This window comes from Dromaius novaehollandiae, chromosome W (genome assembly GCF_036370855.1).
Source record: "Dromaius novaehollandiae isolate bDroNov1 chromosome W, bDroNov1.hap1, whole genome shotgun sequence".
Lineage (NCBI taxonomy): Eukaryota > Metazoa > Chordata > Aves > Casuariiformes > Dromaiidae > Dromaius > Dromaius novaehollandiae.
The window spans coordinates 33395349-33409022 of record NC_088130.1 but is presented as its reverse complement, the minus strand read 5'-3'; the positions used below and the strand labels follow the sequence as shown (position 1 = coordinate 33409022).

Below are 13674 nucleotides of genomic sequence, written 5' to 3'. Positions count from 1 at the left end.
AACAAAGCACTTGGCCGTTCCTGAACAGAAATGTTTTGCTCTGTAACATTTACCTGGGCTTTATGGGAGTTGTATTTTGGGCAGGTGTCTGCATTTTCCACTCCGGGATAGAAATTCAGCCTGCACATTGCCTCTCAGATGAGTCATAAGATGCTGCCCCTCAGCTTTTCAACAGAGGATGCTCCTCAGAGCACCACAAGAGACCCTGGTCTGCAGAAAAGAAAGGGGTCAAAACTTCCCATTTGACTTTAGACAGGAGCATTAATAGCAACAGAATGAAGACTGTATTTTTTCCCCTGAGTCTCTGATGTACAGGTACCTACACCTTTGATGTACAGGTACCATGTGCCTATAGACCTATTTTTCCTCATTTTTTAAAAAGACTAAAATGCGATTTTATTTTAAATACACTCTGCACTAAACAAGAATCAAATCCTCTAGTTTTCACTCTATGGCAATTTAAAATGAGTGAAAAAGGTGAGAAGACCTGAAGTACATACACCAAATTGTAGAAAACACAGGATATATGGAATGATTGTGGAAAGACTGCCTTGTAATCAATAGGCACGTCTTCCTATCATTAAACTTACAGGCTGCTGTAACAACAAAGCCAACGGATATGATTCAGTGGGTATCATGTGAACAGCATTTCTCCAGCTATCACCTGGTGTAATTGTAAGCAAAAATCCAGCCAATAAGACCATATACCAGGTTTGATCATCATAGAAATAACTACTGTATTCCAAAAGAGACGAGTCCTGTTTGCTCTAAAACAATCAAAGAGCACCGGGACTCTCCCAGCAAGGTCTCTCTGAGAGAGGACCCTTCTTGTTGCATCTTTACTGTTTTATGTTTCTCATTGCACTTTCCTTTAAATACGTTTTAGTTTCCAGAAAACACTTTTTTTTTTTTTTTTTTTTTTTCTCCTTTGGGAGCACAGCATGTCTGCTGTGTTATCTAGCTATCCAAGTACTTGGCCAGCATCTGAGTGGTACAAACGGACAATTAAACCAGAAGTGGAAATTATGCTTCCTTTGGCCAGATTCTTTTGAAGAGTAGTCTTTCGTATTGCTAATCAGGCTTCTTAAGGCTCAGAAGAAGCACTTAAATCATGTCAAATGTCTTTAAAGTTTTGCAATAAGAGAATGGTGGAAGCCTCTCCTTGATTTACATATGTATTTGTTTGGGAACATGAAAGACAGAGGATAAGACAGCAAAGCTGAGTATAAGAAGGAGGGGCTAGCAAGGCCACTGTTAAAGGCTGCAGAAGAAAGCACAGCTCAAGATTTCCAGTGTAAGTAGGTCTTCGCTACAGTGCAAGAATTTTTCATGAACACAGTTACTGATCATGAATTATATGCATATATTTTCACAGTAATAAGTAATTAAAAGGCAGCACTTTCCCAATAAAAACTGATAGCCATTTAAAATAACCTAATTAATATCAGAGAACTATAAGCAGGATTCAGTAAAATACAGTGTCTTGCTTCTGTGCCATGGAAAAGAACAGAGCTCAGCAAAATATTGACTTTCATGGCATTCTCAAATTATACGCTAGTTCCAACAGTGTGTGAAGGCTCAGTCTGCAATTATAGAATAAAAATATCAAATTCATTATGGAATACCAATTTCCCCCCTAGTTTTTATAGACAGGGCAGAGTTGTGTATTTGTTTTTGCAGCATGGCTGGTATATAGATTTAGGAGTTTGCTATTGACTGCATAGGCTTTAAAGTATAGTATGGAATGCTGCATATGATTTCTACGGCCTATTTTTTCATTTTCTTTTAAATTCAGAAGTGTAGACAGAGGTTAATTCTAGCCCTCATTGGCTAAGTTTTGCTCTCCTATGAACTACTTTAAACATTTTCTAATAAATATTAGTACATAATGTAAAAATCTTACCACATGAAAACAAAATCAGTGCCAGACAAGTTATAAAGGAATATGAACAGAATATAGCAGAAAAAATGAAAAAACTTGTTTATTTTATAGTTGTACAAATAATAAAACAATACCCCAAAGCTGTACATGAAATAATATTAAACAGTGTCAGACATGACAATCCTGACAGAATACATATCAATACTTTAAATCACAGAAATGGTATTACATATGCTCAGTAGCAATAGTACTGTGCAGGAATGATGCTCTCTGTAAACTCTCTTTCTTTATTTTATCTACATTTAGAACAATTGTGCTTTTCCCTACACAAAGTAACAGTGCTCTTAAAAATAAATAATAATGTGCAATTTAAGAGTCAGATCCTGAAAGATGCCAATCTAGATGCCCACCTAAGTACTGGACAGTCACTCCCAGTAAAGTCACTGTGAGTAAGGCGTGCTCAGCACTGCCAGATCAAACACGAAAAAACGCACTGAACCCACATCGGCTTTTCTTCAAATTGCAGTCAGTTTTAAAAAAAAGGTGCTGACCTTAAGTATGTGATGATTTTATTCTTTAACAAAAGAATGGTAGAGTATTTATTAAATGAGGCCTGGTTTCTTATTACATATCAGATCATGTAAACCAGCCAAAGTTTGAAAGGTTCAGTAGATCTCAAGTCGGGAGAGTGGCTCAGAGCTGAGGGAGAAAGAATTGTCCCAAAGCTGAAAACGTAACCATCAGATAAATTTATCGATAATTTTCATGAAATACGAGAAAGAGTCTCTGCCACAGAAACATTAACATATATGTTAATAAACAATTCATAATAAATTTACCTGAATGCAATCCAATTCTTCAATGTAGAGCTACCAAGAGATTTGGAAAAATACACAGTCTGCTGTCCTGATGTAGTTCCCTGTTCTTATTTTTAGCATACTTCTAGGAACCATGGCTGGCAATTGATATGACCTTCTTAAAGATAAATTAGAGGAATTCTCAGGTGAAGGGTATTCCTCAGTTGATCCTCACCAAGGCAGATATCATTATAATATTTGGGATCCTTCTTTTTATTCTAGCTATTTTGTATTAGTCACTGATAGTGTTGGATGATAAGAGAGGATAATCATAATAAAGCACACCTGTGCTGTGCCATGGGTCAGGGAGCAGTCATCTGCTCTCAGCGGGGAGATCGGACCAGGTCCCAGCCAGAGGGGAGGCTGAGCGTGGCCAAGGGTTGGGAATGAGGAGCAGGGCTGGCAGTGCCAGCCATGTGCAATACGAAGGTGGAAAGCATGCAGTAACTGAGGGCAAGGGCCAGTTGTGAGAAGATCTGGGTGAGCTACTGTTGCCTTGGAAGGAGGTGCTGCTGTCATGGCCTGCGCAAAATCAAGTCTGAGAAAACTTGCCCTGAACTGCCCCGTTGGACCAGACTTAGTAATAGGGTGGGAATTTGGACTCCATGGCTTGTGCATTACAGCTAACCTCACCCACAGAGAATCAGATGTGACTCTCACCAACAGGGTCTTTGCTCCATCCTTCATTTGCTGACTTCTAAAGGCAACTTCCCTCATCTATCCCTCATCATTAATGTCTCCTTGTTTTCATTTATTCGACTACAAAAGTATTATTATTATTATTATTATTATTTTACTACCAGAGGAATTATAGTGTCTCCATCTACTTTTCTCTCAGAGAAATAATCATATTGGTGTATTAAAACCTTTCCTGAAGTGAAAAAAACACCTGTCAGTTCATATTGTAGTCAACGTGAATTCCCTTTTTGTTGATGGCCTGACAGCGGAGCAAAGAAGAGAGCACATTCCCAGAGGAACAGATAAAGCTAAACAGGCACTTCTCTGAGCTTCTGTGGGACTGACATCTGTGAACCCTTTATCTCAATAGAAAGTCAATCAGTGTATACAAAATGTGTCAAAAAGAAAAAAAAAGCAGCAAAACCCAGCAGAAAGAAGAGGAATACACACATCTTTCACCAAGCAAATTTGTCTTAAACTTCAAGCTTACAGTGTACATATAACACTGTGTGGTTGACCAACAACAAATTAAATACATTCCAGTCTGTATTGCTATTAAGTTCCTAGTGATGCCTTGGTTTCAATGCTGATCTGATTAGGACCATATCTCACACTTTGGCATACAGCCAAAGTAAACTGTCCTGGGTTGGAGACACTGGTGAACAGGAGACTGCTACTGTTTCCTAGCTATGGCAGGACGACTTTCTATTTCACACCAGCCTCTAGCAAAACCGGCTGCAAGTTGGGGATTTAGGCTACTAAATTTGCATAATCACAGACCTCTAGTCATGCATATGTGAACTTAACAGGAAACATGGGTAAAAAGTGGCATTTTTTTAACTGCTAATTGTTCTTGGGTTTTGTGCTACACATGAAGTTCTCCAAGCTAGCTCAAGGTCTGATATGTACAGTGGATATAATATTTGGAGATAAGGACCTATCCTAGAGCTGAAAACATAACAGCAAAATACACATATGTTGTATCCGCATGCCTCCTCCTTAGCCTAGCCTGTCGTGAAAACGATGGAAGCAAGTGGCCTGCTTTACCTGCTCCTGTAGAGCTAAAACCAACCGTACGCACACAGGTTTTGTAACTCTGTGTACGTCGTACTGACAGTCTGCCTCCCCTCGCTCCTCCAATTTCTTGTTCTCTTTTCTGAAAGGAGGGAGCAAAAGAATGGTTGGTTTTGTGGATAAACAGAAGGAATGCTGTTCAGAAAAATCAACGTGAGATAATACAGCTCTGCGTTACTTCAGTCAATTACACACCCCTACATCAAGCTGATACAAAAGAGGTATATTAGAGAGATGTATTATTCAATACCATGAGAAATTTAAGTTTTGAAAGAACTGTTTCCTCTACAGTACCTTTATTTTCCATTTAATTGGCTAAGTCTTTTTTCTTTTAGTATGTTCCAATATGTCAGCTGAGTTCCTCTAGACTTCTTGTTTTCCTTTCAGTTAGGAATAAAAATCATATATATTTGAATGTATGAGATAATCTCTTTGCTCCTGCAGATTTTTCTGAAGAATAAAACTCTACAGGCAAAGTCAGTAAAGAGGCTTTGTTTGAGATGCTTCAAGCAAACAATTTAAACAATATAAATTACTGTAAATAAAAGATCCAGAAAATGTTTCCTTCAGCAGCAAAGAAATATCATATGAATTTTCTTCAAGAAAAGGAAAAATCGTGTATACAAAATAAGAGTAATCTTTGGTACCAAAAATAAGGGCACCTTTTTCTAAGTGAGTCTTCAGATCTGAATAAAACCGAAAAACCTCTCTTTAAAAAGGCTCAAAATGACCAATCTCTGAGCGGTTCCATGTAGTGGGTACTGACAGCTGTAGCTAGAAAAACATCTGGGAGGTTGAGAGTTGTGCGACAGCAGGTTACAACACAATAACAATTGATAAAATATTTGATGTTTCCCTCCACCCTCCCTCCCTTACGAATTTTTTTCTCCTAAGACAGTTCCTTAAGATACATACTTTTAATTATTCATAACATCCTCAAAATCCTTGAAGGGTTTCAGTACCCAGAAGCAACAAAACCCAGCCAACAACAATAAGAAAAACAGCAACAAAAGCTGAGGTTATAATACAAGATCAGAAACAGTCCCCTGACTGAAGGCATTTGCTTGATCTGCTTGATCTTACGGACTTTGCTTTCTCTGCGCAATCCCATCGTGAGCTTCTCTGCCAAAGCCTGGCGTATTTCCTCGAGAAACTGCCCCATCCACCGGGGATTTCTTCGATAAGCTCTCTGGCCACAGTGGCAAGTCAGCAATAGGCAGTCCATTTGTTTCTTCTTTAATTCATGACAAATATATCACTGGATCCTGTAAACACTACTGAGTATACATTCAAGCTTTGTTCTTAGTGAAAGTGGCACTTACTTGAACCCTTGCAGTCAAGATAGCTTTGTTTTATAGCACTTTACAGGTATAGTAGCTGGTTATGTACTTCTGATAAAATTCCTTTTCCAATGGCTTAGCGGGTATTGAAATATATCCTCGCTGGGACCCCATTGCCATTCCACAACATCTTTATGATGAAGTGCATATTCTGGACTTCTTATTGTACTTTACATGTGCTTTATTGCTGTACACATTTCCCCGTTGTTAGTTTAAGTGCTCCTCTGTTATGCAGTACATATAAAGTTTTAAACTCTAGTGGCATCCTATGAGGGCTGGCATTAGAAAAGTACCGATACTTTAGATCGTCATAATAATGATATTTGACTGGTTTTCCATGTAAATCTTTTGGGAATGGCCAAAATCCATACAGGTGAATTTCATCACAAAATCTGGTGGCAAGCGTATACATGAGGAGACCGGTGCTGGGCCGTTTGATGTGGACCTTGTTTGTCAGCCAATAGCTGCAAAGAAACCAAGAAAAGTACGTCAAGAAACTTGATGTGAATAAACCCTGTGAAGTAAACTTGTTTTAGCTATTCATTTACTTATGCAGACATTTTATATATTAAAAAAAAAAAAAGTTTCCTTTTACTTCTGTTGCTATGTCCCTAAATGGTGACACTGGTATTGGCACACATTTATTCCACCTAGAAGAAATACAGAAGTGAGACCTATTTAACACAAGGCTGAAGAAAAGTTAGCCGAATGAGCATCTGAGTTCAGGCTCTCACCCTACCAAGAACTTGCAAGTGCAGGAAAAGGGCAGTTCCTCTTCTCAGTGCAGCAGTCAGGGAACACAGACTCTTGCAAAAAACCTTGACCTCTCACAGTATCCGATTCACTTCATCGAATCAGCCCTACGCTGATATTTGATTGACATAGTGATTATTTCAGAGATCACTCATCTAAATAGAAAGTGAATGGAAATAAGGATGTAATACATGAGAATAGAACTTTCGGAAGTAAAAAACCCTGAAGCCTTATTTATTTTGCTTGTAAATATGTGCTTAAAACTTCCTATTTGCTAGTGGCAGTCTCTGCAAAAGCAAAACTATATCTAGTAACTAGAGTAGTTTGGTTTTGTAGTGACTGCTACACAAATCCCACCGAAACTATGGGACCACTGTTTTCCTGAGCCAGTGACAACATGGCTAATCACGGGTTTAGAAGCCTCAGGGAGTTTCCAAAGACGCAAGTCGTGGTTAGGTGCATATGACACATGGGAAGTGCACAGGATGCTGGCCCGTAACTCACATTAGCACCTTCGAAATTTGCCACCAACACTCTTTCATGTCCCCAATTCTTAGAAATAAGACTAAATTAAAATAGTGTCAGCACTGGTGAAGCACTTTTCCCAAGTCCAATTCAATAGTTTCTTAATACTCTATAGAAATAAAGAATGGTATTTAGAAACTTCAACCTGGATCATCCCGCTGATCCAGTTAAAAGAGCAGTCACATACACAGTTGCAGTGGTCCAACGGGGGGAAGAAGAAGCTGCAGGTATGGGAGACAAACAAATCCTTATGTAGCATTACCACCTAAACCTAAACTATTGTATTGTCTCACTAAATGCTTAATTAGTTGTACACTCCACTACCACTGCTTAGAGAGGGGATCGAGTGAAATTAGCCTCACTAGGCCAGGGTCTTTGTGATAAATAGGATTACCATAGGGTTGGAGCTGTGAGTATACAACTGTGTTATTTTAAAGACATTTAGGGATACAGCAAGATGATTCCTGGGAACATCTATTCATCAGTATGAGAAAGGATGGTAAAAATAAATCTCTAATCAAACTAGCATTAAAGTGTCTTAAAAGCATCAGATGCTGTACAACACTAAAAATAACTATCTTGTTGAAATCAGCCTTTTCAGTTTCAGGCCTTGCCAAAACCACACTGTCTAAAGGCTGATGTCTTTGAACCATAGAAACATATACGTCTGAAAGAGAAAATTTTTCCATTGTACTCAGTTTCTTTTTTGAAAGCTGAGGGATCGTGCAGGCGGGAAGCAGTTCTAGGCCGCGAGATTGCTTCTCCAAAGCCAACAGACGGAATGACTCAGAATTTTGTTTGGCCATAAAAAGCAGGATGTTAAAAGCACATTAAAAAAGCAAATGCAACAGTGAAGGATTAAGTGTGCAAAGGACAAATGTATTGCACACCATTTTCTTCAGTGTTTACATAAACCTAAGTTTTCAGATGGGAGAAACTCCTGAGATACAATGCTAAGCAGTTTGCTTTCAGCTCAGAAAACTGACCTGGCATTTTGAGACAAGGCAAGCCAAAGGAGAAACTTTATTTTTAGGTCTTTTTTTTTTCCATTTTTGCTTGTAGAAAAGTTATTGAAAAACTCAGTCTGACCACTTTTGGTATTTCATATGACAGATAAAGCAGAACAGACTGAACCTGAAACCCAGTAATGTAATTTTAGCAGAAACAGATATTTGCCTCTACAAAAGTAAATTGGTTCCCACTGTAACTACACACCGTCAGCCACCTACATGACTGTCTCTAGCCAAACAGTAATCAGACCTGACACATCTGTTACGGTAGTGACCTCGCACAACCAGTATCATCCACGGCAAATTCAATCTTACAGGAATAGGCTGATCACTGTTGAGAACTAAATTAACAGCAAACAGGCAGATCAAAACATTTGAAAAGGAAATTAAAACAACTTTTTACTGAGCATTTGTGTGCAGGAATAAGTATTAAAGATGTCATGAAAAAACACTAACACATTAGAGCTTATCATGGTTTTATATTTTAAAAGCAAATCTACCGCCTGTCATACTCAGAAATTATAGAGAAGAGAAATGCGACTGCTGGGTTTCTCTTACAAATGAAAAAGATATCCAAACACTATACCCAAAGTATGGTATTGGCTGTATTTACTATTGAGATTTGGCAACTTGAGATCAATTATGCTAGAGGAGAAAAGAAGCCAAGTAATGCAATGAATGAAATGGTTAGAGGCATTTAAGGCTTCAGGCTGAAGCTTAAAGCCTCCTGCAGGACATCTCATTGGTGCAAATCCCTGGCTCCCAACCTCTGCTTGAACTGATAAAACGACCGTGTGGTGTAGTAAGCCTCTGTGATTTTGGTCCTGAAATATATGTATAATCGATTTAACTCAAGTAGCTACTCTAATATGAAACTAGTTTAGGCAGATTTTTAGCAATTCCCTGATGTTGTACATGCTTTGACCAATGAACATTTCTGCATCTTTTTTCAGTCTGCTCTTTTTCAGGTTGTGGAGTTTTGTTATAATGCTAGTTTTAAGCCTGGAGATACCCTGCTTTCCTACCTGTCTGAAATGCATTAATTTTCTGTAAAATTAAGATGACAAAGTAAGAGAAGCAACTTACCACAGACCCATAAATCTGAGATCTTTTGTTTCTCACAGCTATTCGCTAAATTTTCACCCATGACCTGTCGATTCCCAATTTTTAGACTGGATATATAAATAAAGCTAAATCTACAAAGGGATAGGTGCATCTCGCCATTTTTGGACAACGGAGCCCAGTGTTTAAGCATCACTAGTGCCGTTAAGCCCATATGTGGCAGGGTGTAATCACATCACGCACCGATGCGGGACTGAGACAGCCCCTGTCCCACCCTGCTGCCCCAGCCCCTTGGTCTCACGCTACAACAACTGTTTTGTGGGGCCATGCTGTAAAGCAGATTATTGAACTTTTTATTTTATTAACTATCCAAGTTAAAAATAAACCTTCCACAGTAAGTGAAATACATGACACCACTAAAAAAAGCCATCAAAAACCCAAGCAAGAACAGTGAGTTTGCTGAACTATTTAAAATGAAAGAAAGGTCAGCTTATCACCTAATGGATTTAGGCTGGTTCATGTCCTCAATTATTATAAAATTACATGGAGTTATTGCCAGGATTGCAACCAGGTAACTAAAAATAGCGCTATGCATTGTAAAATTAGAGGTAGAGAAAGGACACTGCTGGCAGTAGAGGAGGGCTAAGGCTCTCTCTGTCCCTGGCGAGGAGGCAGGCTTGTGCGGCGCCAGCTCCTCTACCCACGGCCCTCTGCTCCCACTCCTCTCTTCGGTCTCTTGCCAGTCCTGTCTGATGGCACCTCACCTCCTCATCCCAGTCCAAGCCTCTTTGCCTCTGCAAAGCTTTTATCTGGCATCAGACGTGTTACACGTCTGATGCAAGTCACGGGCACACCCCTCTAGACTGCCTCTTCCATCCAAATGTGGATCTCTTCTCTACAATCCTCTATTTGGCATGTGCATTTCAAAGAGATTTCACATGATTTTAAAACTCCAAGAATGCTCTCCTTCATGTTTCACTATACGCTGCAGGTAAAAATAATGTACTCTGAAAGACATCTTTCAGTGTTTCCATTAAGGCTGGAGACAGGTGTTGTCAATAGCAGATTTGTGCCAGCATTATCTTAATACTTGCAAATACCTTAGGTATAAAGAAAATGTTTGTGCCTTCCTTTTTAGTGCTATTATCTTACTGACACCTAGGTTTTTTACATGTAGCTCTGCGCCATAAATAAGAGATTCGTATGTTTTGCTACCCAGCTCACCTCACTCCACTCGGTCAGTGCCTTTCCCGTATTAGAGGGTCCATCGCGGGACACAGTCGGCCCGCTACAGTCTCTCCCGGGCAGAGGGGAGGGGGTGATGCTCCCCTCGGCGGGCCGACCACGCTTCTGCCCATGAGACCCCCCGGGGCTCACCGCTGCCTCGTGCCCCCATGGCATGCGGGTCCCCCCGCCGCCTCCAGCGCTCCTCCTGCCCTGACGCAGCATGCCGCCTCTCTCCCTGCTGGATCTCCTACGGCCCGCGCCGGACCACCCGGATACAACGGTGCGGGAGACGGTGCTGAAAGCCTGGCTTTCAGGTACATGGCATCTGCTGTGTGCCTCTCATCCACACATCACGGGGGGGCGGGGGGGTGCAAAATGCTCGGCTGTTTTGTCAGCGCAACTTAGTCAAAATGCACAATTTTTCTCTTCATAACACAAGTTCCTTTGAAATTTGGAGCGAGTAAAAGATAAGATCGTGTTCTGTTCTTATTCACGCTGACAACAAACAATAAATTCTAATTGCTATTGTTAGAAATGGAAAGATTTTGACATTTTCTTGTGGAAGCTTGCTTTCATACTTCAATAAGCAAGCCAAAAAACACTTAGGAAAATACTACAGTTTCCTGCTATCTAGGAGAAAAACTGGTTTGAAAACTATAATCAGTAGCAGTTATCAGTAGTTCTCAGTGAATAGAAAGTTGCATATTGAGAGGCTCTGCAAAGCTGTGCCCTGGGTCTGGTTGTAGGCAATGGCAATGCAATGGTCAAACAGCGTGTAATGCAGTAATAAAACAGTTTCAGTACTGAAATGAATGCATATACCATGGGGTGGGGTGGGGGGATAAGACTCAAAACATAAAAGAAGCTTGACAGAATAGACCAAAAAATAGGATACAATTCAATAAACAGGAAATGTAAGTTACTGCAGGGCTTACACAGAGATAATTACCTGCACAGGCTGGCAAAAACTGGTAAGGTGCCACTTCTGCGGAGTGGCACGTGGAGTTGGAAATGGTCCTAAGCTGCATATGAGTCAACAGGGTAAACAGCTGATACATTTATTGTAACATGTCTGTAATTTGAGAGATTTGCATGCCAATTCCTGCCACCCCAGCAGCTGTAAGAGGGCTTTCCACTCCAAGTAAAGAAGCAAAAATTGGAAATAACTTCTCTCTGACAGGGAATTCCAGTCCCACACCTGCTGCACCCCTATCGGAATCAGTGGAATTACATTAGAAATTAAGAGTTTCTACTGGTGTCGAAGTCTCTCAGTCTATCTGGTCTCAGGACTTTCTAAATCTACATTTGAGTATGTTTCTTCTTTTTTTTGAATATTTTACCACTGTCTTCCACTCCTCACAAACATTCATGTTCCTTAACCTCAGCTGAGCTCTAACTATTTAACTCAACCCTGCATGTAAGAAATTTGAAATAAAATAAAGCTAAATGAAAAATAGCGTGTGAGCCGAATATAACAGAAAACATTCCTTCTTTGATGAGGCAATAAACCTTCTGGCAAAATGATTACCCCCAATTGCATATACAACACTTCAATAGCTGTACCCAATTCTCTGCTACCGGGCCCTGGCACAGCTACAGCAGATGCAGTACGAGCTACAAAGTAGGAGCACTGTACGTAGGTGTTAAGGCTTGTGTAAGCTGTAAATTAGTGTAATTTGTAATGATCTGGAAAAATGAATGGAACCATGAAGGAAAGGAGTCAGAGCAGCAAGGAAGAACACTGTAAGGAAAGCAATTAAATTGAAGATATAAAAAAGTCTGGCCTAATGAATGTGAGATATATCAATTTTACACACCTGTTAATCAGTATTAGTAGATGACACTGCTTTGATACTTAGTGTTTACAGCACCTCAACATTTCAGGCTGCCAGATCAAAATATTACCTATGGTTTAATCTGCAGTCGAAAACCAGCAAACTTCCACCTATAATTAGCAAGATACTTTTATATTTATAAAATGGAATGTATTATTATCAGCATGACTTCAGAGGAAATGTTAATTAAATAGCTTGTTGCTATAGGATAATGACCTCTTGCAGCTATCAACAAAAATTAAATTCAAATAAACACAGAAATACAGACATTTGTTTTAAAAAAAGATGACATGATCTTCTGACAATATGGGGAATGATTGGTGTCAATCATCATTCCATTAAATGGATACAAGGGAATTTGAATGACAATTGTTTACTCTGCTACGGTGGAACACATTACTTGTGACTAAATTAAAACATGATACGGGCTTTCCCAAGGCTGTACTCAAAATGATATGTGTTGTCTGAGATACAGAAGAAGCTGCCATGATGGGCTACATTCAAAAATCAGGTAATTTAGCATATATAACACCTTTATTTACCATATCTGCATATCAGCTTCCCTAGAATTACTCAGTACAAATGAGATCTGAATCTGGTCGAGCTTATTTCAATAGACTTTTAACTACTTCACCTAGGCAGGACTGAATCTGAGAAAGCACATACATGTTTATAACTCTGGATCGCTCTGAAAGATCACATACCAAACTGTACTCAGAGCGGCAGGCTGGTCTCCCTGTGAACCCACTCATACAAACTTGCCTGTCACTGAAATTCTGCTCCTTCTGCAGCCACCAAATGGAGAGAGTATTTTTTAAATGAGCTTTCTGAGATCTCATATGATAAACAAAAAGGTAAAATATTAGCATAAACAAGTAGTAAAATATGTGGAAAAGATTGTGAGAAAAAAGACAAAAGACCTCATAGTTACTCAAGAAACCTCCATTGGTAGGAGAAGCTAGAAACTGTATATTGTCCCCATCACCTTCTTACAAAGTACTGCTGAGCTGGACGAGATACAGAGGAAGGCAACATCATCTTCTGACAGTCTTATCAGAAGAATAAAGTAACTCCTGTAGCAGGAGAGAGAAAACAGAATAGCCTGAAAAAGCGACAACTAAGTGGGGATACGACAGGAAGCTCTAAAATTATGTAGTATACAGAGAAGGTGAACAGGGATTTAATTACTACTGCAACACAAGAACTACGGACTCAGTGGAATTATTCAGTAGCAGGTCCAAAATAAACAGATGGAAGTACCTTCTCACACGCCACACCACCGAAGCCTGGAACTCGTTGCGTTGCTGAGGTTTTGGACGACAACGGTTGAAACGGTTACAAAGAGACAAATGGGTGGAGTTCACAAACACAGCGGTCCGGATGAAGCTCCTTCTCAGGGGCCAGCTAAACTGCTGACCACTGGCATGCGTA

At 39.8% G+C, this 13674-nt stretch overlaps 1 protein-coding gene across 2 annotated transcripts in view; it reads right to left on the bottom strand.

Annotated features, from left to right (window-relative positions):
- Nucleotides 1-1957: 1957 nt before the first annotated feature.
- LOC112988500 (CMP-N-acetylneuraminate-poly-alpha-2,8-sialyltransferase) overlaps nucleotides 1958-13674 on the bottom strand; it is a 62324-nt gene continuing 50607 nt past the window's right edge. For both annotated transcript variants that reach the window (XM_064499790.1, XM_064499791.1), the window contains one exon: nucleotides 1958-6295. In XM_064499790.1, coding sequence (XP_064355860.1) covers nucleotides 6013-6295 — 283 coding nt within the window. In that variant the 3' untranslated portion in view covers nucleotides 1958-6012. The remainder of the gene's footprint in view (nucleotides 6296-13674) is intronic.